Source organism: Megascapheus bottae, chromosome 23, assembly GCF_031878675.1.
Source record: "Megascapheus bottae isolate mThoBot1 chromosome 23, mThoBot2.hap1, whole genome shotgun sequence".
Lineage (NCBI taxonomy): Eukaryota > Metazoa > Chordata > Mammalia > Rodentia > Geomyidae > Megascapheus > Megascapheus bottae.
The window spans coordinates 25,085,897-25,110,761 of record NC_143531.1 but is presented as its reverse complement, the minus strand read 5'-3'; the positions used below and the strand labels follow the sequence as shown (position 1 = coordinate 25,110,761).

General features: G+C 46.2%; 2 protein-coding genes across 9 annotated transcripts in view; one reads left to right on the top strand and one right to left on the bottom strand.

Moving 5' to 3' along the window:
• C23H4orf51 (chromosome 23 C4orf51 homolog) overlaps window positions 1-20,497 on the top strand; it is a 29,130-nt gene extending 8,633 nt beyond the window's left edge. For 3 of the 8 annotated variants that reach the window (XM_090356591.1, XM_090356590.1, XM_090356593.1), the window contains 6 exons: window positions 2,815-2,876; window positions 4,309-4,363; window positions 4,983-5,050; window positions 5,741-5,840; window positions 6,581-6,708; window positions 20,224-20,497. In XM_090356591.1, the coding sequence (XP_090212717.1) occupies window positions 2,815-2,876; window positions 4,309-4,363; window positions 4,983-5,050; window positions 5,741-5,840; window positions 6,581-6,708; window positions 20,224-20,435 (625 nt within the window). In that variant the 3' untranslated portion in view covers window positions 20,436-20,497. The remainder of the gene's footprint in view (window positions 1-2,814; window positions 2,877-4,308; window positions 4,364-4,982; window positions 5,051-5,740; window positions 5,841-6,580; window positions 6,709-20,223) is intronic. The other 5 variants (XM_090356594.1, XM_090356596.1, XM_090356592.1 and 2 more) reach the window with 5 other exon arrangements.
• A 1,152-nt stretch (window positions 20,498-21,649) lies between these two features.
• The window catches only part of Znf827 (zinc finger protein 827), a 140,828-nt gene continuing 137,612 nt past the window's right edge, over window positions 21,650-24,865 (bottom strand). Inside the window, exon 15 of the mRNA XM_090356880.1 lies at window positions 21,650-24,829. The gene's annotated coding sequence lies outside the window, so the exon portion shown is untranslated. The remainder of the gene's footprint in view (window positions 24,830-24,865) is intronic.

The window sequence follows — 24,865 nt, the reverse complement described above, 5'->3', positions numbered from 1 at the left end:
GTTTTAAGTGTTCCTATATGCTGTGTTGATACAGAGGACAGGGAAGGTAGGCTTCTGTGCTGTTGTTAAAAAATCAGGACAGACTTTTTCTTCCCCTTGTAATGAAGAGCATAAAAGCACACTCGAGATCTTGGAGCCAATTCTGGATGGTGGATGAGAGATCACACAGCCTTGCCATGCAAGGCAAGGTGACATCTTGAAATATTTACTTGAAATATTTAAAAATATAATTAAGGCTATTCTTTTCATTGAGAGATAACAGTACATTAAGGCAATATTATTTAATGTGGGAACATGATAATTTCCCCTTGTGCCTCTTTTCCTTTTCCCTACCTGATATAAACACACACACACACACACACACACACACACACACACACACACACACACACACAAAACAGCTTTCCTTGTGTTAGAAGGCACAATGGAAGGGAGTTAAGATGCTGTCAACACAAGCCAGCCATATATGTGTTCACCACTAGCTGACATTGATCTGCTAATTGTCCTCTTGTAACTTATTACTTCTGTAATCTACTCATAAATAGGCAGATCAGATGTGCCATTTAAAAGGTGATTCACAATCACTGTAAGACCAAGTCCTCATGCCTTCTCACTACTTGTCTTTCAGTGAATTCTGCTTCCTTTAAGGTGGGTTTCCTTTTGCATTAATATTAACTTTCTTTCCAAGCGTTTGTTTTGGCTGTGGCATTTCTGACCTGACTCTGGATGAATACTTGGCTCTAGTGTTCAATAACTAATCAAAGTCAAGTATCATAAAAGCACAATAAGATAAGTGGTATATTTATTTATTGACTTTCCTGGGTGCTCAGAGCAGGATGACTTAGACAGGCCTTGGTCCCCTCAGATCCCCACACTGTCTCTAGAGAGACACTTCTGGTGCTCACTTGTCTTTTAAACTTAAAAAAAAAAAGATCAGGGGCCAGGAGTTTGGCCTAGTGGTTAAAGTGCTTGCCTAGCATGCACGAGGACCCGGGTTTGATTCCTTGGTACCACATACATAGAAAAAAAAGCCAGAAGTGGTGCTAAGGCTCAAGTGGAAGAGCTCTAGCCTTGAGAAAGTCCAAGGACAATGCTCAGGCCCTGAGTTCAAGCCCAGGACTGGCAAAAAAAAAGATCAATTGTGCTAGCTACCAGTCTAGGCAGAGCGATAAGCATTTGGGCTGACATTGAAGTCCTGCTCACACCCGGAGGCCATGTGCCCAAAGTGCCCCAGAACAAGCTCCCCACTCAGGGATCCCATGTCCCTTCCAGGTGCTGGGAATTTTGTTTTGCTTTGCTTTCTATTTTATATTAGGAAAATGACTAATAAGTGGTTAAATGTGTTTGCCGGAAAATATTCAAGTGTAAGGCAACAGTTTCCAGATTCCCCACAGAGAGCGGACACCAGGGAACGCTGGCAGCCAGGCCTGTTATTAAGAAGGTCACTGATGCCATCTGTTATTGCAGGCACAATATCCACTGGGGTGGCTGCAATTGATTTTTGCCTGTGAACTTCTGTAGCACTGTGTGGGGGGAATTGTAGGGTGAGGTGATGATTTCGGTAGGTGTCCTTCCACAAGAGGGTTGGAGTTATGTGGGAGGGGAGTGAGAAAGGCATTGTTCTTAACTTCAAAGATAATAGCTCACATGCAATTTAGGATACCTGTGTCTGCTTCCCTTTTTTTAAACCATCTCTAAAATATGATAATAGCCTTCTTATAATTATGAAGCTAAGGCAAATAAATAAGTGGTTTATTCTTTTAGTCGTAAAAATTTAAATCCACGTAAATGTGGAAAGAAAATTATAATCAGTACCATCTACTCTGTAATGGTTGGTGTATCAACCATTCCCATTTGGCCACATTTGTTCAGGTTTTTGCTTTATCCCAACTTCTGTTCCACCATAGCTGATGTTTTGCTTGACTCTTGGCTATATTAAAGGTTTCATGGCATTTTATTTTCAGATGCCACCATACATGTATTTCCTAGAAGTGAAAGTGCTTTCTCACATTCCTGAGTCCATTGTCCTGACCATTGATAAAGCAAATGTGTATCTAATATATAGACCATTAATGCCTTTTATAAAACTAGCAGGAAAGAGGTTTGCTGCATTAACCCAGTGATTGACAACTGTTTCTTGTGGTAGTTCTAGGGCTATGGTTAGAAAGGCTTTACAAGAGGGTTATGATGAGGGTTAACTTGACAAACTTCCTCCAAGTCACTGATGTCTACACAGTCCAATGCTGTCACTGTCATTGTTAGAGTGTATAAATTTGATTTCCACCAGGTGGTTTTAACAATAATACCTGGTTGTCTCAAGACCTAAATACAAATGAGTAGCCCTAGAATTTTATTTTATTTTATTTTTATTGAAGGGATAATTTATTAGAGGGGTTACAGTTACATTCATCTGGTAGTAGGTGCATTACTTCTTGCACATTGCTACCCCTTGTCATGTTTTTGTCTCCATTTCCTTCTCCCCACCCTAGCCCTAGAATTTTAGCATAGTCTCGGTGCCCCCTGATTCTAAACTGTATCACAGAAGAATATTCTAGACATGAAAATGTTTTACCCTCCTCAAAGTGCCGAAGGTTTATTATGAATTTCACTTCTGGTCATGGTTTTGTCTTGTCCGCCTGGCTTTTTTTTCCCCATTGGATTAGGTGCTAAATGATGGTGGGATAAATTCCTCAGGACATGGAGCGCTGTGCCCAGTGTGCTGTCTATGATTGGAGGGGAATCACCAAACTGGGAACATTAGAAATGTTCTAGCACTAGGTGCAATCCTCATTCCTTTTCTCCCTTTATGTACAGAACTTCACCCTGGGCTAATAAGAACATCTCTGAAGAACCCAGCGGATGTGAAGCACAGTGTGGTGAGTACTTTGCTTAGAGAACACCACAGGGAAAGTTGGGCATTGGTGGTTCAAGCCTCAAATACCAGTTACTGGGGGGGGGGGGGCTAAGTTCCAAAGGATTGAGGTTTGAAGTCAGTCTTGGCAGGAGAGTGTATGAGACTGTTTCCAATATAACAAACCAAGCAAGAAAGCTGAGCTCCCTGAATTCAAACCCCAGTACTTAAAAAAAATCCCCCAAAGTACAGAAAATGAGGCTCTAAAAAGACCAAAAAGAAGGATAGTAGACAAGAAGATAGGAGCTCAGTTACCAACTTTTTCTCTGTGCTTCTCACCTGAGAAAGGGTGTCATGTGAATCAATTTTTTTTTGCCCTGTATATGTCCACAAATGACCTCAAAAGTGCTATATGTATTTTTTAGGATCACACAGAAATGATGTAGCATTTTGAAATCAGAAATAGGGAATCTATAAATAATGCAGAGTCTTATTTCTTTTGACCTTTTTTTCTATTAGGATGTTTAGTTCTTTTCTTTCTTTCTTTTTTTTTTTTTTGTGGATCATGGGATTTGAACTCTGGGCCTGGGCGCTGTCCCTGAGCTCTTTAGCTCAAGGCTACTGCCCTACCACTTGAACCACAGCCCCACTTCTGGTTTTCTAGTGGTTAATTGGAGATAAGGCAGAGATCTAATGATTATGTTTCTTTAGTGCCAGGGCTGGTTTTGAACCGCAAACTTCAGATCTCAGCCTCCTGAATAGCTAGGATTACAGGTGTGAGCCACCTCGCTTGGCTTAGTTTTTTTTCTTGACATGTATAAACTGATCACATATTTGTATTATTATCATCATTCCAGTATTAGGATTATTTTATCTTATTTTGTAATATTTCCCCCAATTTGTCCATTTCACTATTGTTTCCTAAAGCTTTAGTGACTTTTGACTGCAGGGTCAGAGGGCCTTTTCTGGATTCAGGGTGGAAGAGTACCAATAAAGGAACTTTGTTAGATTTCTCTTATTGTGACAGTGGTTACTATTTTTGTTTGCTTGATTTTTATTTCTCCTCCCAGTACTGGGATTTGATCTCAGGTACTCAAACACTTGTCATGCTTTAGTCCTGTTTTGCTTTCACCATTTTTCAAATTGGGTCTTGCCCAGGCTTTCCTGGGCTGTAATCTTACTATTTATGCTGCTCAGGTAACTGGGATGAAAGGAATTATCACCATGACCAGCTTTTTATTGGTTGAAATGGTGCCTCATGACTTTTTTTATTTTAATTTTTGGCTTAGACTGGCTTGTTGGTTTTGGAATTTTTCTTTTGTTGTTGTTTTGAGACAGGATTCTGCTGAGTAGCCCAGGTTGGCTTCATGCTAGTCTTATGTCACCTTCCCAAGTGTGAGAGCTGCAGGCTTGGACCTCCAGATGGATGGACTTATTGCTAGCTTTCTATTCTACAGGTGCACCAGATCTGGGGAACTGGTCATATAGACCCTTCAAGCTATGCCATATCAGGTGAGTCTTGTGATAAGCTACTATTTTATATTCATGTTCAGTCTTTCTTTACCCATGATATTCATCTGCTCTTCTTATGCCTTCCAGAGTCTGAGGCCATTTAAGTAAAGCCTTTTGTGTTTTTGTTTTTGTTTTTCCAGTTCTGGGGCTTGAACTCAGGACTGAGCACTGTCCTTGGGCTTCCTCAAGGCTAGAGCTCTATCACTTGAGCCACAGCACCACTTCTGGCTTTTGACTACATATTGTGGTACTGAGGAATCGAACCCCAATCTTTGTGCATGCTAGGCAAGCACTCTACCACTAGGCCAAACTTTTGGCTCTGCCTTTTGTGTTTCTTGTTCTTCCTGTCACCTGCTTTGCTGTTTTGATGTGTGTCCTAAGTATATATAAGGCAGGGCAGGAGAAATTGATGGAGACCTTTGCCATGGCTGCAGCTATGAAAACAACGTGTGTGTGAGGAGGTGGTACGGCAGGGGTGGCGTACGCATGCGTGCGTGCGTGCGCGTATGCGTGTGTAGCTGTGGATTTAACAGTATTTAGCAATGTCCACAAATCTCCTGTCTTCCTGCATGTTCTGAACCCCACAATCTCTTACACATTGGATGTCCCTTCACCCTAGTTTCAAGACTTCCAAGGCTAGAGATCCAGACGGATTACAAATGTGGAATGAAAAGCTTCTTAAAACATGTGAGCATCTTTCTTCCTGTCATCCAGCTGCGGGTCCCTGAGGGGGAGAATGGGGGGAGGGGGTCAGAAAGTGGGCCTTGGTAGTAGTAGTGTGTGTACATTCAGAGTGGGTACAGAAGAGTTCTTTATTTATAAAAAAAACAACACTCTAATAAGATGGGCACCAGGAACAGCTGCTTGCTTATATCTCAAAAGGAGCTTTCAGAAGGACAGGAGGGCTGTGGGGATTTCCATGTGGCCCTCAGATCTCATAGCAGCATTAGGGCATGACTGGATTCTGCTACTAGGGATAAAGACTGAAAATTCTCAGGTTCCTTCTTCCTGCTGGGGACCCACCTATGGTCCCCAGTATCCTCTAGGTAATTATATTTGTGATGTCATGAGTTTAGTATCCTAGTTATCAGAGAAAAAATAACTTGGCCCTTACAGTAAATTGTTCTTCAAATACTTACTATCTAGCACTATCAGAAGAATCACCCACCAGGTTTGATGATGGGTCAACCTAGCTCTGAGCAGTTAGTTTGCTTCCGTGGAACTTGATGTCTTAGGATCTGAAAGCTTTTTGGGGAGCATGTGTATCATGGGAAGCAAAGAGGCTGTTATCTAGGGCATCATTTGAAGCTCCCATACTCACTAGAAGTTCCACTGGCTGGACCTCTATGTCAGGGACCACCCCCATCTTTCACTTAGGTTGGTACCCACTCCTGGGAAGGGAGCATTGGCCAATTCCTGAAAGAGTGTTGATAGAGGCCTCCCTTGAGAACTTGGGAGAATCAGTAACTACTGTCAGGTAACTAAGCCCATCTGGCCACACAGTGCACAGATGCTAAAGTCACTCATTCCAAAGCTAGTGGCACGGGTGTTCTGAGGAAGTTACTGGGTTTTTGAACTCAGGGCCTTGGAGCTGTACATAAGCTTTTTTTTTTTTCCTCAAAGGCTAGTGCCCACCACTTGAACAATAGTTTACCTTTTTTTTTTTTTTTTTTTGGTAGTTTATCGGAGATAACAGGCTCAGGGACTTCCTGACCAGGCTGGATTCTAACCATTCTCCTCAGATCTCAGCCTCCTGAGTGGTTAGGATTACAGATGTGAGTCACCAGAGCCTGGCTAGTGGCTTAAAAAAATAGTCAGCTATTTGTGACTGACATTACTTCCTGCTTTTTTTTGGGGGGGGGGGGAATGCAGTAACAGGGTAAAAGTCCCGCCCTCGGTCACTGCACACTACCATACCAGCCAAAGAACACGAAACGTGCAGCTCTACCACTGTCGTTAGACGCTCCGGAATTGACATTTAACCATATCCTTCACCGTATCCTTGCTTTTAAAACCTGTTTGGTGCTAACCCCCACTTAAATATCTGTATTTCTGGTCCTGACTCGGAGAAGTTGGTTCGGAAGGGAGGTGGGGTGGGGATTTACCAGGGGAGGGAGGGCGAGCGGGGCTGTGGAGAGAGGCCGGGGAGCCGGGGAGGCTCGCGCAGCCCCCGGCCCGCCCCGCCGGGAGGTCCGACGCCGCCGCTCTGCTCCCCAGCTGCAGCAACAGTGGGACTCGGAGAGCAAGTTCGGCTGGTCGGAAGACTCGGAGGTGGACAGGTCCTCGGATTACAGCCGGGGCCGCCGCTCTTCGCCGCAGAACTGACGGGGGAGCCGCGTGGCGAGGTGCGTGGAGGGGCGGAGGGCTGGCTCGGGGAGGGGGGCTCCCACCCCGCGGCGGCGGTGCTCCCCGGAGAGGCGACCGAGGGATCCCCGCCACAGCCACCGGGGCTCCGCTCCGCGCCGCGGGGAGGGGAAGGCAGGGGCGTGGGGGCCCGTGGAGGTGTCTCCCCGCCCCGCGCCTGGTTCCCAGCCCAGGCCCGCGCCCCGCCCCGCCGCCCCGCCGCCCCGCCGTACCCTTCTTCCACCTCACCCTCCCACGCCCGCCCGCCCGCCCAGGGCGTGTGCGTGCGCGCGCGTGGGCACACGGAGATGGCCCACCCGGTGGGTGCGCGTATGCATGCGTACTCAGCCAGGCCCTCGGGGAGCAACCTGAGTGCGGCCGGCCTCCCCCGCCATCCCAGGTGGGACCGACGGGCGTGGCCGGAGCCACAGTGGGCGTGGCCAATCATACCTGGGGCGGAGCCACCCCGCCCAGGCTGCTGCCCGAGGGGCGGGGCTTGGCGTGGGCGAGGCTAGTGCCCTCGCGGGGCGGAGCCACCCCGCCCAGGCTGCTGCCCGAGGGGCGGGGCTTGGCGTGGGCGGGGCTAGTGCCCTCGCAGGGCGGAGCCACCCCTGCCCAGGCTGCCGGGCCCTTGCAGCCACTGTTTAGGCTGGTAACCATCCGTATGGTCTTCAAAAGTAGCCCATCCTTTTTCACCGGCTCCCCAGCCATCCCTGACCGCCCTCAAGCCAGTTTCCTCTACTCCCATTTTTCAAAGCCTGTTGGTAATTTGTCCTTCCCTCCCTCCTTCCCCCCTTCCTCCTCTCTCTGACTCTCTCATTCCTCTCTCTCCTCTTTCTCCTCTCTCCTCTCTCTCCTCTCTCTGTATTGGGGCTTGAACTCAGGGCTTTGGGCTTACTAGGTCGGTACCACTGGAGCTATGTCCCCCTCCTACCTCCAGCACTTTCTGCGTGAGTTATTTTTCCAGATGGAGTCTGACATCTTTGCCCCAGGCTGGCTTCACACGAAATCCTTCTGCCAGCACCACTCCTGTGGCTGGGAAGGCGGCTCCTGAAACCATGCCCAGCTTATCATTTGAGACGGGGTCTCGCTCTCGTTTCGCCTGGGCTGGCTTGGGCCGGGGATTTGCTAGGCCTCTGCCTCTCCTGTGGCTGGGGTGACACGGCTGAACCACTTGGCGATCTGTGTCCAATTGGAAAGACTGAGGCTGCGCCCCCCATAGCGGCCCCCCCAGGTCTCGTGGTTATTTGTGTTCCCCGACAGCCATCTGGTCTCATTCCCGGGAGCTCCTCGTATGGTTTCCATTAGGCTCGCCAAAACCAGGCGTGGAAAATGCGTCCTTGGAGCGCCGCAGGACCCTCCGGCACCTCTGCCAGGCCAGCCTGGCTGGCAAGTCTTAAGCTGAGGACGCCAGGGCCCCTGTTTACCCTCTGAGTCCAGTACCTGAGGCTCCTGGCCGGGGCTGGGATCACTGTCCTGCCCCAGGGAAGCAGGCCTCTTCATCTCTTCTGTACTTGACTTTCTCTGTCTACAAGGCATAGCTTGTTAGAGTTCTGTTTTAATTCCAGAAAAGCATCAGTGTTTACCACTTTACAGATGAATTTATAGATATAACCTCAGTGTGGCTGTCAGAAGCGTTGGTGTGGCTGGGTCTGGGTCTTCTTCCACATCTGCCCACCACTCCTCTAACCTCCTGGGTGGGGGGAAGTCAGAATAAAAGAAAACAAAACACATGCTAGTTGTGGAGAGACATTCCTTCACACACAGGCCAGGATGTGTTGTCCTAAAAAGAAGGAACGAGCAAGCTTGCGGAATCACAGAGAGCTATGCCTGGAAAGTTTCTTAGAACTCATCAATGGTAAGCCTGCCCGTTTATTAAGGACAAAGAAAGGACCTAGGAAGTGTCCCGGGGCTGGTGAATACAGTACCGAGAACAAGCTAATTTAGGGAGGTGGGGTGGGGGAGTGGGAAGCAAGCCTTTTGGTGATGCTTTTAGATAGCAAAAAGAATTCTGGTCAAATTCATGGCTGCCCTTAACATAATTTTCACTCATCTTAATTTCTTTCACTTTTTTCTTCCTTCTTTTCCTCCTCCCTTCCCTTCTTTCCTTTTTTTATTTTCATTTCCTTCTCTGTCTCTTTCTGTCTGCCTCAGTCTCTTTCTTTCTCCCTCTGTTCTTTTCCTTTGCATTCTTTCCTTGCCTCAACCTTGTGATTCTGCTTGGGTTTTAAAATGAAACCAGGTGCTGCATAAAACTAAGGCAAAGTAATAACAAGAAAAGACTATCCAACGCCTAAGGAATGCGCTGAGTTTTATGAGTCAGGCTGTCCTGGCAGAGGACCGGGACGGACCAGGGAGGTGGGTGGTATGGAGCAGAGCCCTCACGGCAGCCCTGGCCCTCCAGATAGGATGGCCAAGACCACCGTGACTCACTTCTCCGTGGAGCAAGACTTCCTAGAGGTGTGGGCCAAGCCATTATCCATGTTTCTCAGCAGAGCCTGAACTGTCTTGATGTGGCAGGGGCAGCCCAAGGTTTGGAAGGGAAGCTGGCCCAGGTCCAGGGCCATCTGGGGGAAAATAGCAGGTACTGTGAGCCCCTGGGTATGGGCTGTGGTGCACTGGGAGAAGAAAAACACCTGAACTGCATAGTGACAGGAAAATTAGCACCTACCGTAGTGGAGATGATGCTTGAAAGTCATTGACCAGGGTACCTGGAAGGAGGGGAGGGACGGGGCTCCCCCGAACCAGAAGGTATTTTAAAGGGTCCTTATAACAGTACACAGAGCACTGAAGAGCTTGTGGGTAATGGCAGGGTTTCTGAGGTGCCCTTCTTGATGCCATTAGGAGGAATAACTAAGAAACAAAAACATAGACTTTGCATAAATGCCCAGAGAGAGTTCCAGGCACACATCGGTGCATTCTGGGAATTCTTTTCAAATGAGCATAGTGTTGGGGTGAGGTGTACATTTTTTCCTGTTACTAAGAGACCGGCTGAGAGTACTTGGAGGGTGCGGGAGGGATGTGAATTTGGGGGACAGGACCTGTGTGGCCCTGCATACCAGCCTGAGTGAGCAGAGGGTCGGGGTGGTGGACTGCTCAGGCAGGCACGAAGAACCTGGCTATGTGTAGCAGCATTTTAGAACAGGGGCTTATTTTTCTTTCTTTCCCTCCCCCCTTGTTTTTCTTTCCTTTCCATGGAGTGTGCACAGTTCAGGGGAAGTTTTGCTTAACTTATTCACTAAAGTCCCCAGAAAAATGCAGGCTTGCAAGGATGACATCACTCTGGCTGTGCAGGAGCGTAGACTCCTGCAGCTCCCTGTGCAGCTTTATTTCTGATGCGACACTTGGGTGAGTGACATCTGTTGTTGCTGTCACCCCTGCACTCTTCCATTGAAACCTACTTTGGGGGTGATTATGCTGTAGTTAGGTCCTCTCTTCCCCTAACCTTCTCTTACCCCGGTGAGACTCCAAATCAGTAGAAAGCCAAGATTGTGGGGTGGTGGAAAGATTTGGAACTCATGAGAAGGCTCGGGCTGTGCTGTGGAGCTTTGAAGAGTTGGGAGCATTGAGAATGGTGGCTGCTCTAGTTCTTGGGGGCCGAGTCTAGAGGTGGAGCAGGTGATGTTTTCTCAGCAAAGGCACTCATGTCTGTCATCCTACCACTCTGGTGGGCAGGCAGGGCTTGGTGGGAGGGTTCTATGACCTTGGCTGGGTCAAGGTCTTTAGAGTGAGCTGAGGTCTTTCCTCTTGGCATACCTGGCCCCAGGTGGAGGTGGAGGCAATAGCTGGCTGTTACAGTGGTGAGGGCCCTGACCTCTACATTTCCAGCTGGACACAGACTCACTTTTGCTCTCTGTTGTTTGGCGCCTATCAGCTTGGCCACATTGTTTATGCTGGGAAGGGCCAGGTCTTGGCTCAGGGGACATGACGTGTTGCCAGCATTTTATTTTTAGAGACAGGAAAATGTCTGATTTTCGGCAGCTGCTTCTCCCCCACCCCCAGCATACACCGGAGATGGTGTAAAAAAGTTCAAGAGATTTCCAGGCCTTGGATGCATATGGTGTAGGTAATGGCACACTGAGTTTCTTGCTGAGTTAACGAGCATCTGTGTGACGGTCTCCTGGGCCAAGCAGCACAGGGACTTTGTCAGGACACTCGGGTGTCCAAAGTCTTGGCCACCAGCTTCCTCACCTGGCTGTTTCTTTTGAGGGTGTCTGATGGTCTTAGGGTATTATTGTTCTGGCTTCCATTCATCTCCTTGTCTAGGAATCCAGAATCTGGCCCATGTGAAAGAGAGGAAGGAAATCTACCCAACCTCATGTTCTTTATCTTCCTCAGATCCTCTAACATCATCACCATGATGTTAGAAGTCAGCCAGCTTCCATGGCAAGAAATGTACAACCGTACTTGAGAATTGCATTCCCAAGCTTTATTGGATTTAATATGTTTTCCTAAGATAGTTCTCTCCCAACACACATTTTTTTTTTGTATGTCCTGTCATTCTGGCCATTGTCTCTCTGAAATGAAAACATTCTGTAAACTGAAGTGACACTATACACAAAAGTAAAAGGGAATGAGATAAATGTAGATTAAATCTTCTACCTTCCTCCTCTCCCACATTAGCAAGATTGCTTCCTAATGATGAAAAAATTAAACAAACCATGTATATGTCATGCTTTAGTCCATGATCACCTCGGTCCCCTTTTCTGATTGAGTATATCCTCTGGTAGATTCTCTTTTTATTCTCTCTTCTCTATCAAAGAGTAGGTAATGCATTTTCCCAAGGGTTTTTATGAGAATTTATATGGATCCCTTTCTCTGAGTGTCTGGCTTATTTGAATTTGTTTTTCTGGAGCATTTCGAAGCTATGGCTGCATTGTTTTCTTGAAACCGCTGTGGTTGCTGTTCCGAATCTCACTGCTTTGTAGAGAATCTCTCAATCCTATTCCCCTAGCAGGATTGTCTTTTTCCACTTTGATGTTCTGGAGTTTTGAGATTGTTGTGGATGACTTTGTTTTGAGAGTTTACTCCCCTTGAAAATAACAGGTTCTTTTCAGTCTGATGGCTCAGGTTAGTGATAGGGTTTGGTGATAGGGTTGGATTGAAGAGAGCAGGGAGGATATATTGGTTTATATGACTAGGTGTGGATGAGGAGAGGGGCGAGGCCGAGGGGCATGGCCGTGCACCTGACTGTGTGGAGGAATTCTAAGGGGGTGGAGAAGAGCGCTGTCTGGAGGGATTTGTGTTAGTTTGTTTTTTTTTAAAAGAAGTCTAAAAAGATATACACTAAAAATAGACTCTCTTCCTTGGTGTTTCTTGCAGGCCTAAAAGTTGCATTGCTGTTACTATCTGTTTCTATGGGACTACTGTTTCTATTTACCTGAGTTATTGTTAAGTGATTGTTATTTCAACTGTTTATCTCCCTTTCATTTTAACTTCACTCTCCCATCGAGACCACATTTTATTTTTTTATTTTGTTTTAAAAATTATTTTTAAGTACTTGTACAGAGGACTTCAATTCGACCTGTCAGTGTGTGAATACAATTCATCTTGATCAGCGTCACTGTTTCTTTGTATGTGTGTGTGTGTGTGTGCGTGCGTGTGCGTGTGCGCTAATATTAGAGCTTGAACACACTGCCTGAGTACTTTCCCTTAGCTGTTTTACTCAAGGTTAGTGAGCCACAGTTCTACTGCTTTTTGGTGGTTAATTGGAGATGAATCTCATGGACTTTAAGGGCTGGGTTTGAACTGTGGTCCTCAGATCTCAGCCTTCTGAGTTGCTAGGACTATAGGTCTGAGACAACAGTGTTCTGCTTGCTTTTTTCTTCCCTCCCGTCTTCTTTCCTTCCCTCCCTCCCTTCCTTTCTTTTTTTAAAAAAATATAAGAAGAAATGGAATTAGACACTGAAGGCCTGTTGTTTCTGTTTTATTCTATTTTATTCATTATCCACCTACCCAAGCATTTTTCCCCAATTGCTAAGTTTAAATGAGCTGCAAATAGTTTCCCCACTCACTCAGTGATCTAACTTGTCAGCAGATGAGGTGTTGTGAATGGATGGTGGGCTTGCCCAGTGGCCACGCTCAGGCAGACCAGGGCTCAGCGGAAGATCTGGAATGGGAAGCTCCCCTCCCCTCTCAGACCTTCGCTGCTCTAGACTGAGCAGCTCTCTGGATGACCTCTAGACCTGCCCACTGGAGCTGGCACAGCGTAGAGAGGCAGAACTTGGAAAAGGCTCAAACACAGACCGATCCTGCTCAACATAGGAAGGATGAAGGGGTAAACAACATCGAGTTTTGCTTCTTTTCACTGTTCCTGAAATAGGATCATTGAATTGGTATTTTTATTACATGCATGCACATAGGTTATATTTTTCAAAAATCCTGAGGATAATTTTCCAACTTTTCCAAGGATAAGGATTATAGGAATAATCACCAAGGATTCTGATTCTACTAGGGCTGTGGATTGCCTGAAGCCTTTTTCTTTGGTTTATCATATACACACTGTGGAGGCTGATGGGACACTGAACACAGCCTGATTAATCTGAAATTCCTCACACTCCTGCCTAACAGGCAGGTAGGTTTGGGTGCTGTAGCCCAGCATAGACCCAGGAAGGAGCACAGCTCAGTACGGTTGCTCTTAGCACTAGAACTGGAGACTCACATAGATTCTTGGCTGGGTCGTGGCAGTGGGTCACAGCTTGTTAATACCAATGATGGTTAATGTTTTGATGACTCCATACATAACAATGGGATGTCGGTGGGTAATGTCTGATGGTCTTGGTGGGATACACAAGGGAATGACATCTAAAGGACTTGAAAAGGGCTACAAGGCCAAACTCTTCTGAATACCTGCGCTCTCAAAATGCCCTATTCAAGAGTACGAATATGTTCTGAAGATTATTTTACCTCTATGTTGCAGGGGACAAGTACCTCAGAGTAGGAGATTTCAAAAAGGCTCAATGTGGAACTGTTGTTCAGCCAGCATAGCATCCCTAAGTGAATGAAGGGAGAGCTGCAAACAAAATTAAGTTCAGGGAGTTGAGTGCAGCCATGACAGACTTTGGTCCTCAGGTCCTTAGTCCATCCTTTCAAGTTTCCACCAGTGTGTCATCTTTCCTGGAGTGTAAGTTTTCTTTAACTTTGTATCAGAAAAGCCTGTAATGATTGCCAGAGAGAGAGGGGGAGGTGTTATCTAAATTAGAACTACATCTTTCTGCAAAAAAAGTGACAGACTGAATTTGACAAAACAAGAGCCTTGCAGTTCCTTGATAATTTCAAGATGTTGTATTTTCTTTCCATTCTTATATAATATATAATTAATCGTTGCTGCTCATTCATTACATTTCCCGACATTCTTGTTCTATTTTTATCCTATATGTTAAACAACTCATGCTTTATACATCTGTATGTGAATGCTCTTTTAGATTAGGTGCCTAGGTGGGGGGAGGGGAATTCTTTTTTTTTTTTTCTTTTTCAGTCTGTCATGGGGCTTGAACTCTTGGCCTGGGTGTTGTCCCTGAGCTCTTCAGCTCAAGACTACCACTCTACCCCTTGAGCCACAGCGCCACTTCTGGTTTTCTAGGGGTTAATTGGAGAAAAGAGTCTTACAGACTTTAGTGCCCGGGCTTGCTTTGAACCAAGATCCTCAGATTTCAGCCTTCTGAGTAGCTAGGATTACAGGCGTGAGCCACTGCACCTGGCAAAATCCATTTTTTAAAGTGAGATTCTGAAATAATAACCACCCTTTGTTTCAAAAATAACTTTTCATAAACAGTATTTCAAAGCAGGCCCGCCTATAGTGAGCATGTGACGAGAATCTAGAAGGTATGGTTACTGCGAACTGCTTCCCTCCAACCCCAAAAATGTATACTTCCTCCAGTCTTGATGGTTTAATGGAAGAATCAACCATGGAGACACAGATACTTCTCCAAGTACGGCCTGTCAGATGAGTCTGTCTCTCAGCATACAAGCTTTAAATATGATCATGTTAAAATTTGTGTTTCATGGCCGGGAGTTTGGCCTAGTGGTTGAGTGCTTGCCCAGCATGCACGAAGACCCGGGTTCGAGTACTCGGTACCACATACATAGAAAAAAGCCAGAAGTGGTGCTGAGGCTCAAGTGGTAGAGCTCTAGCCTTGAGAAAGTCCAAGGACAGTGCTCAGGCCCTGAGCTCAAGACCAGAACCGGCAAAAAAAAAATTGTGTTTCTGGTATGAATAAATTTTGTCATTGCATTTAAGAAAAGCCAGGTTGTTCCATGTCTATCTACAGAACCTAGGGCCTTTCTTCCCATGCTATCTGTGGCTGCTGTTCCCCTTGCTGGTAAAGGTGACCACCTGTGTGGGCAGGGAGACCGAGCTCTTCCTCTGGAGCTGAGGTTGGTCTGAGATCCACCAGAGCTGGTGTTTACAATGCCTCTGGAAACATCTGTTCCAACAGGAAGAAGCTCTTGGAAGCTTCAGTTGCCCCCCCCCCCCAGCTCTGATAGTATGGCCTAGCCATGTCCATCGTGACGCTTGAGGACTGCTAGAATCCCGAATCATGCTCCATTCCAGTTAGGACCCTGACGTGGCAATGCTGGTCCTTGTGGAGAGGTGAGGGAGGGAGGATACTTCTTGACTTGTGTTTTGGACTCCTGTAATTAGGTGGAGGGGGACTGTTTGCTGAGGTGTCTGACTGATAGGAACTGGTTCTGGCAGACAGGAGCCGGCAGGAGAGGAGGCAGAATGCTTGCCAAAGGAGGAGTTTGTGCCCAAGAGATGGAAAGGGGCATATGGCCAATGGCTGGGGATGGTAAGGCCAGGCGCTTCCTCTACTCTTCTTAGAAGGAGGGTGAAGAAGGGAATGGGAAGCAGGATGCGGTATCTTTCAGTGAGGGCTAAGTATGCAGCAGCCTTTATTTCTCACCAACTTCTCACCACGAGCACAGTTTCTAATTCTGATGTGACACACTGTCTTTAAAGGTCACTGAAACAGTCTTCAAAGGCCCATCCTTCTGGTGAAGGCTGGGACTCACCCCGTCCACTTGTCCCCACTTCCACAGAAGGTTCCTCTTTCCTTGGCTTCTCTCACAGGCTGTGCTAGTTGTTTCTTCTCCTTCTTCCCTTGCTGCCGCCTGCTTCTCCTCCACTAAAGTTGCCCCCTCTAGAGGTTCTGTGTCTCATCTCTTTGTTGTCATTCCTGGGCCATCGCCTGTCTGTTGTCTTTCTCACCATCATTGTATCTACAGGTCTAAATTCCCCGGGTGGTGTTTTTTTCAGGCTTTCCCCTCAGAACCTGTGAGTCTGGGAGGAAGCCAGGGCGAGAGCTCCTGGAGAGGATGCTTGAGAGCTTTCCTCCTCAGTGGAGAGGGGAGGAGTGCGAGCAGAGCCGTAGTGTAATGGTAGGGTACACCGAGCTTCATGGCGGAGCTGCTGTCCAAATGCGGGAGAAAGGAAGAGGAGGGACGGAAGTGGACCATGCTGCTGAAAAGTTTTGTCCCTGGGAGTGCTTTCTTGAAGGTTGGGGTAAGGGGTAAATTTGAGGGCAAAAATCCTATCTTCTTGGGACATGATGAACATTATTCACCTAAGCTCTTTTTCTTTTTCCATCTTTTTCTTTGTGATTATCTTCCTAAAATGCCATTCTCCTATCAAATTCTGGTAGCTCTTGCAAACGAGCAGGTTTCAGTGGGAAACTTGGTCTCCTTGACAAGGGACTTTTGAAGCCTTACACAAGCTGGCTTTATTCTGTTTCCAGCAGGACAGACTCTACAAAGCAATTCCTCACCTTGCCTTGGGTCACGCTGTTCTTTCCATCTGTCAGCCCCCCACCTTTCCTGCCTATAAAGATTCTTATTCATCCTGTACATTGCGCTTGGTCTCTTCCCACCCCTGCAAGATTTAGCGAGTATTCACTATTTCCCCCTGCAACGTGTGCATATTTTCCTGGTAATATAATGAATTTTCTCCAATGTGTATTTCTTCTATTGGGTGGTCACTCCTTAGAGCTGGGAAAAGTATCACCAACTACTAGCACATGACTTTTCATCTATTCCTTGTTTATAATTGAAAACCAGAAGAGGAAGACATTGGTCAAGGCTGGGTGGACAAAGGGGAGAGAAGTGGTTGGGACAGAAGTCTTGGACTTGCCTGATTAATATGTTGAACTTGGATGGAAACTCTGGGCTGTGAACAGATGTGGAGAATCCCAGGGAAGGAGGCAGTGGCTCACGTCCGGCGTGAGGGGCCCAGCACTACACAGAATCCTGTAACAAAACGACACGCGTTTCTATTTCGCCTTTTATACACAGTCAGACAAGCCAAACTGGGAAAGTCCTATATCCACAGGAAATGGAACTCTGTTCACTGAAAAAGGTGTGTGTCCGCTCCCTGTGCCCGAGGCTCCTGTGTAGCTATGGCTGCTCTCATGTCTATGGCCCAGGACCTTGGCGGATGGCATGCCATCCTCCCTCGGCCCTTCCCACTTGTTTAGTTGTGGAGAAGAGAGACAAGGGGATCTTTTGATTAATGAGACTTCTTTGACCCTTAATTATTCTTTTCATATGTTAGTGTCTTTCATCAACTTGTTTTTATTTTCAGCAACACTAGGGAAGTGTGAAAAAAAACATTGCCTTTTAATCTGAGTCCTGGAATAACGAGATGATGACATCTTCCTCTTGGATGCTCACATTCTTCCAAGTCTAGAATGTGTTTGTCTCTAGGTTGTAAGGGGACTTTCTAAACATCCCCTCCTTTTTCTTTCTTTGCTCAAGGGTGGTGCTCTGCCATTTGAGCCACAGTTTTACCACTGGCTTTTTGGTGGTTAACTGTAGAAAAGAGACTCAGAGACTTTCCTGCTTGGGATGGCTTTGAACTGCAATTTTCAGATCTCAGCCTCCTAAGTAGCTAGGATTCCAGGTGTGAGCCACTGGCACCTCGCTCTGCACATCCCTTTTACACATATTCTGTGTATCTCTGCAACCATCCTCAATCCCAGGCTTATGTCATCTCCCATCAGGGACTGGCCAGTTAGCTGTATGTGGTAGCAATGGAACGAATACATATCCTGAATATTTAAATTTTCAACTAGTCACTTCTCCTAACCTAGCCTAAATGTTTTAAAGGAACTTTATAGACAGAGAAATTGTCAAGCAAGTGTAATCTTAACTGGGAAACAATCTCAGTGAACTCCAAATCACTGTTGGACCTCTTTGCATAGTACATTGGGGCAGATGAGAGCCACATGGGGGCCTTTTGCTTGGGTTTGACGTTGGCGCAGAGGCTCCCCATTGACCTTCGGACTTTAGTGGCTCTCCCCTGGCAGAGGCTGTCTCAGGCAGGAGGATGTCCTTCCTGTCTATCCTTGGCTGTTCCTACCAGGTGGCTTCTCCAAAGGAGGTCTGTTAGACCCCATCCCATTAGAGACCACCATCAGGGCTGGGGTTGTAGCTCAGTTGTAGAGGTTTTCCTCAGTATGTGTGAGACCCTGGGTTCTATTCTCAGCACCACAAAACAAAGAAACCTCCTTCCCCTGCAAATCCTAAATGAGTGAGGATTCAAAGGAGATCCTGCTGTGTAGAAGAGAGCTACGCCCTGCCTCTTGTGCTGTGCTGCCTCTTCACTCTTTCTCATCTTAACCCTGTATTGGGTGCTTCCCTCCTCAGGAATGGCAGGAGAGGGGAAGACCTTTGAGCTAACACTTCCGGCCAAGTGAGGAGCCTACCCTGGTCTACCAGCTGATGTGATAACAGCATATGCGCCAAATCTAGTTCCAGTGAAGTCCCTCTTATCGCAGACTCACCTGACTGCAACTTTTGCTGACAGGTGTCATTGTCAGCGCCTCACCTTGGTGTTACCAGGTGGCTCTTATATTCTGCCCAGGGCTGCTTTGCCATCTCTGTTTCTACCTGAGGAACTCACCCAGCCTCCCACACTACAGGCAAACCCGGGCGGTGGGGCAGTGACTGAGCTCCCCATCTTCCGTCCTTGGGTTGCCAGTTCAGAGTCCGTCTACACCAGTGCCTATGCGATGGCATCATCGTCATCCCACACATGCCCAGCGTGACCAGGTCACCGTGCAGCCTGGAATTGGCTTTCATTTCCTATCCGTGTCATTGTTTTTGCTAGCTTCCCACTTTTCATTGAAGAATTGCTTCCCAAAATACATGACTGCACAGAAACTCAGAGCTCTGAGAACAAAACAAAACAAAACAAAACCTCTTTATGGGAATCGAGAAACCAGATGAGAGGTAGCTCTAGAAGGAAGACAGACAAATAGATCGAAAACTGAGATAGACTGACAGTAGAGAAATCTGCTGTCGGCAAATGCTGATCAAATGCACCGCATGGAGACAATTCTAACATTCTGCTTTGAAGTGATATCTAAGTGATGAAAAAGTTTCATAGTCCTCTACAATAAACAGTGAAAAAGTCAATGGGCCTCTAACTCAAGATCCGAGCTCAAATAAAAATAGAACCCTGAAGCCACGTGAAGGCCTTCGTCTAGAAACCTGTAAGAGCTGGAGGCTCCTGACCTTTCTGGAATGCTTGGGGGTTGGCCTGCATTCAGGCACGGTCCCACCTGTGTGTATGCACCTTCTCTGCTTGTCTGTGTAGATTGGTTCCTTCCAGTGTCTGTAGACACACAGGAGGCTTTCCATGCAGCAGAAGTATGTGGAAGCTAACTTCCCTAAAGTACTCAGAGTTCTTGAGGTAGGAGTCTTCACAAGAAAGTAGCTGAGTGCAAACATTTAACATATTCTTTCATGATGCTAAAACTAAAGTAATTCCCATGACAGCTGCTAAACTACTCTTGTACAGTAGACCCTTCACTGGGGGTCTGAGAGCTCAGAGGCTGCCTAGGAGAGACAGGCCCGCTGGTGGGGAGGACAGGGTGAGAAGAAGGCAGGACCTCACCATCCCTCCCTGGCTCTGTAGCTCATCTTGCCAAACTGAGCGTCCACAGGCTGAAAAACTCTCAAGATGACTCAGGCTTTTTAAGTCATGGGGACTTAGCTCTAATCAAAAGAGAAAACTTTCAGACCTCTCATACTCTGAAGTAGGCAGGAAAAAACTCCTCCATCTCCTTCCCGGTGTCTGTTGTGGCTTGAAAACATCATGGTGCCATGCTTGTTGTAACTTTTTCAGATTTTTAACTTCTCGATTCAAAAAGTCACTTTTTCTTATGTACACAGACATAGAACCATGCTTTAGTATGTATGATGGGCTTGGGTAGGAAGGAGCTTTAGAGATCACCTAATGCTTAATGGTATGCCCTAATCACGCCTTCAGGTACATGGTAAGGTCCGGGTCGGAAACCAGACTTCCTTATTAGCCAGTGTGGAATACCACCTATAGGGACTGGCAGCAGTGGAATTAATTTTGTGGTGGGAATTGGATTATCTGCTCCAAGTCTATTAGAAAACAAGAATTAATTAACTACTTCCTCTAACTCCTTGAAGAAGGAATCCCAGGAGGGCCAGCAGTTGCCTTCTTCAGTTCCCACCAATGTGAACGAGATTTGTACTTTATTTTGCAGACCCAACTCTGAAGAATTATGAAGTGGAGCTCTCCTACCTCCTACAGAAGTCTTGGTCAGCACTGCAGACCACCCATGCTGAGGACAACGGAAGGGTGGAGGGATCCTTGATCCCTGGGTGTCTGTGTACTTCACTCACTAAGCCATGGCCTCATGCCAGGGTATGGCCTGCTTGGTTAATCACAATTATGCTCAAACCTCGTGTAGTGTGACTCTTCTATTGTGAGGGAATGCTATGAGTAAGACTATCAGCGGAAGCACCTTGAATTTTTGTGACAGCTCATCTGGACGTGGTCTGTTCCTCTGAGGATCTTTTTTGATTTTGCTCCCAAAAGTCTAAGCTGGGCTGGGGAAGGGTCTAGTTTTGCATTGTCTCCCAGGAGCAAGGATGAAAGTCTGCTCGGTGACCATTTCTTCCCCGCCCCATGGCACAGAGGGTCCCATTCCTGTTTGGTTAATTGATCATGTGTCTTCCCCTTTTCAAGGGCTCACATATCCTCCAGCACCCCACGAATGCTGAGGGAGAGTCTGGCTTGGGAGAGATGACCCAGTTGCACATCAAGCCTTGTTCCCAGAGCTTGGTTAAGTGGTCAGGCAATAGTGGTCACTGACCCCCAAACCAACCATCAGCTTACAGACACATTATTGAAAACACAACCTTGAGTCTTAGCACAGTCAGAAAGAGCCAGGTGCCCATGGCTCACACTTGTCATCCTAGCTACTCAGGAGGCTGAGATCTGAGGATCGTGGGTCAAAGCCAGTCCCGGCACTAAAGCCCACAAGACTCTTATCCTCAGTTAACCACCAGAAAACAGGAAGTGGCACTGTGGCTCAAGTGGTAGAGCATTAGCCTTGAGCTAAAGAGCTCAGGGACAGCACCCCAGCCCAGAGTTCAAGCCCCACAACCAACAAAAAGCAAACAAAAACAACAAAAAGAAGATCCATGATCTTGGGCACAAATTCCTTCCAGGGTCAGATGCGAGGATTGAGGATGCCCAGGCTGTCAGGAAAAGTGTGCGGGAAGGCCACTGCAGGAGAAATGAGTTCCATGCAGATGATCATTCTCAGTAACTGATAACAGGTAAGTGAGCTATGAAATCTAATAAAGAAAAACACACTGAGAAGCTACTTGTACGTACTGTAGTCCTGGCCAAAAGCAAAATACTTTCAATGAGAACCAGTCATTGTACAACAAAAGTATATGAGACATGTTTTAATCACCTACAATCGTTGCTGAATAAAATGAAGGAGAAAATACTATTTGATAAGTGGCTGGTCATTTATGAAGTGGTTTCTGCATTCTTTAATTAAAAATAAAGTTGATCACTTTAAATGCTGGATGGAAGCAGCTCACAATTTCTTGAAATAAGCAAAGGACATTATAAGGATGAGAGTTGTGAGGCTGGCCAAACATTCTCATCTGCCACTTTATATATTTTTATCAATCACAGATTCCCAAGCGATGATAGAACTTAAAATGGATTAAAAATATAATCTATCAGTGTGGTTTCATCTCTTTCCTACTTCTCACTTTATTTTCTCCGGTGCCTTCCTTTGAATCACAAACTCTTACTCTTTGCATGGGGAGCTGGGCTATTATTTTACTTGCAAATATATCATTTCTGTCTCATTAAAAATGTCCTAGCTGCCAAACTTTTATTAAAGAAACAGAATTATTCATCTGTTTTCCCCACTCCCTTTGACTGTGAGGTCCGTAGCACAATATTTGGCTGGGGAGGAAAAAGCTGCTGAACACTTGGAGATGTTATTAATCTCAGAGGAGCTAGCTGCCCAGTCCTGTGTGATGGATAAATGTTTAACCTTAACGGATACAAATAATTTACACAGTAACTGCATTATAACCACTGATGTTCAAAACTTGGAGGTTAGAACTAGGATCCAAAATCTGACTCTAAAATAGACTGAAAGGTTAAAAAAAAAATTTACTGAGGAACACAAAGCTCAAGACTTAGTCAAGGATGGCAACCAAGAAAGGAAGAGAAACCGAGTATAGCCAACCTTTTTTTTTTTTAATTATTAGAGTATATTATACTTTCAAACTGGATACACTAGAAATTGGCAATGCAACATAAGATGCAAAGGAATATACCAGTTACTGTCAAAATGACCCTGTACAGCCTTGTAATGCAAAAAGCTTTATACAATACAAATTTTCAGTAATGTACACAACCTTGACAGTACGATCATCTGAACATATGAGGAGTTAAAAAAAATATAGAAGAAAGAAAGTGCCAAAAGCCCTAACTGCATTACTATATGGAAAAATAAGCTAGCTTCCATGGGAAAAGGCATAGTGAAAACAATCCAAGTTAGTTTGGTAGGTGTATTTCTCCAGAGGTTAGTGTTTTACATGGAAAGGATCGCTACCGAACACATCCTTCCCTGAGTAGCAACGGCAAACCAAATTCAAGGGGTTCGTATCTAGGTGGAGTCTGAAAAATGCTGTTGAGATTTTTTTATTAATATAAAAAAGTCAAACAAACTCCAAACACACCTTTTTCTCACTCAGAAAACTTTTTATAATTTACCAGAAAGATTGATGAGTCCAAAGTGCTATAAAAGTTGCCCAATTATATTAAGCATTACTAAGTCATTCAAATACAAGTTCAGTGGTGAGCAGAGAAATGCATGGCATTTGAGCAGTAAACATGTCCTTCCCTCTTCTCCTCCCCAGTTTCCTACCGGGGCCCTCTTATTGCACAAGTGGCATGCTATAAAACCCAGAGTCAATGGCAGAGCTACCCTTTCAGGTTCTTAACCTGTTGGGGCCTCAACATGAGTCTCTCTTGCTGCCAACCTCTGTGGGATCTGTGTGGTCCCTTCCATGTCATCACTGAACTTGTTGTCTTGAAAACACAGCCAAGTGGCACATTCTCCATTATATGGGGATAAGAATTGAAAAGAAAATAAAGACCAACCCACCCCTAAGCCCAGTATTCTTGGAGTGTGTTGTATGTAACTGTCAATAGTGTCTTGTACTGAGACGGTGGTGTGGTGAGTTGAATAGTGTTTCAAACAAGGCCAAGAGCAGAGGTCTCTGCTGGAGAAGGACGGGTTTCAGAGCTTCCTGCCCTACCTGGTTGTTCTCCCTGCCCCCATAGACGTGTCTGTGGTGTAAACTGGCTTGCCAGGGCATGAAGCAGACTCCCCATCCATGACTAGATGGTTGCTATGTGAATTGTAGCTGATCTGCTGGGTGTGTGTGGGGGGGGCAGTGGAGACCACATATGGTCAGAGGTACAATCTTCCAGCTTTCTGTAGGTCTGTACTAATTTCCAGGGGACTTTCAGTGAAGCAAGCTGACTAGAGGAAGAAAATTAAGGGTGCTTTTTTTTTTTCCCCTGGTGAAATATGGGAACAGAAAATACCAACTCAAAGGTAAAGCATGATGGAAAACAAAAAGCAAAAAAAAAAAACAACCCCACATTCCTTCGGCACACCAGCTCTTCAACAAATATATGTTTATATTCCAACTTTCCCATTGTTATACAAAGCACATTTCTTCCTGCTCTTCAGCCTGTTTCATTCTGGAAATTCTGTTGTCTTACGAATGTATTCAGCCAAGTTACTTTTCTGCTTTTTTTTTAATTAGCCATTACTTTTAAAGATGAGCCAAGGTCCATGCAGCCGCCCCACGCCTGCTTCCTGCTGCAATAAAGTGCTGGGCAGAAATTTGCCATTTTAATGACCACAAAATGCTTTAAATAAGTATAAAGTTAGCCTCCTAGCAGGCTACATCTACCAGGCGTTAACAAAAATGGAATACAGGACTACTAATACATGAGGGATATCTCGGTGGACAGAGGCTCTGCAAATAAAATGGACACTTCTCGGGGGCAGACAACTGACGCGGAGGTCTAGCCAGCACCTTTTCGTTGGGTCCTAATATGTCAAAGAGGTTGTGGCTAAAATTTCAAACATACAGTCTACTCATTGTTAAAAAAGAAAAGGTACGTTTTTTTCTTTTGATGAGAAACAAAAACTAGTGCAAGACCAAAGCACTGTGCAAAACTGCCATTTCTTTTTTTTTTCTTTTTCCTTTTTTTTTTTTTTTTTTTTAGTCTGAGCATTTATACCCAGAATGTATCCAAACCCTTTATTTTTTAATCTCCTTGGCTGGATTTCTCAACCTTAAAAAAAATTTCCACTCATACAGTTTTTCTTTCCTGCAAACGAATGGTAACCACTGACTTGATGCATCATATATATATAATATGCGTATTATATATATATGCGTGTGTGTGTGTGTGTGTGTGTGGATTTGCCCTTTTGATGCAGCGGGTGTGCACTGTGTGGTCCTCTCGGGGTAGGCACAGCTCAAGTCCGGTGGCAGGGGCGGCAGGCCGCCGCCGGGAGGCCCCGCGCCCCGGGACCCGTCCCGGCCTCCCGGCCTCCGGGCCTCCGGGCCTCCGGGCTTGGCCGACCAGGCGGCTGTGCGCGCGCCCCACGCCAGGCTCTACCGCTCGGTGGCCGGATACAGAAGAGGGGAAGGCGCGGGAGGCTGCGCTGGAGCCCGAGGAACCGGGGCCCGCGAGAGGAAGGCCGAGGGGAGGACGCGAGGGCAGAGTCGTGGCACGGACGCGGCCTTCCCGGCCGGGCCGCGGGGGCCCCTCGCGGGCGG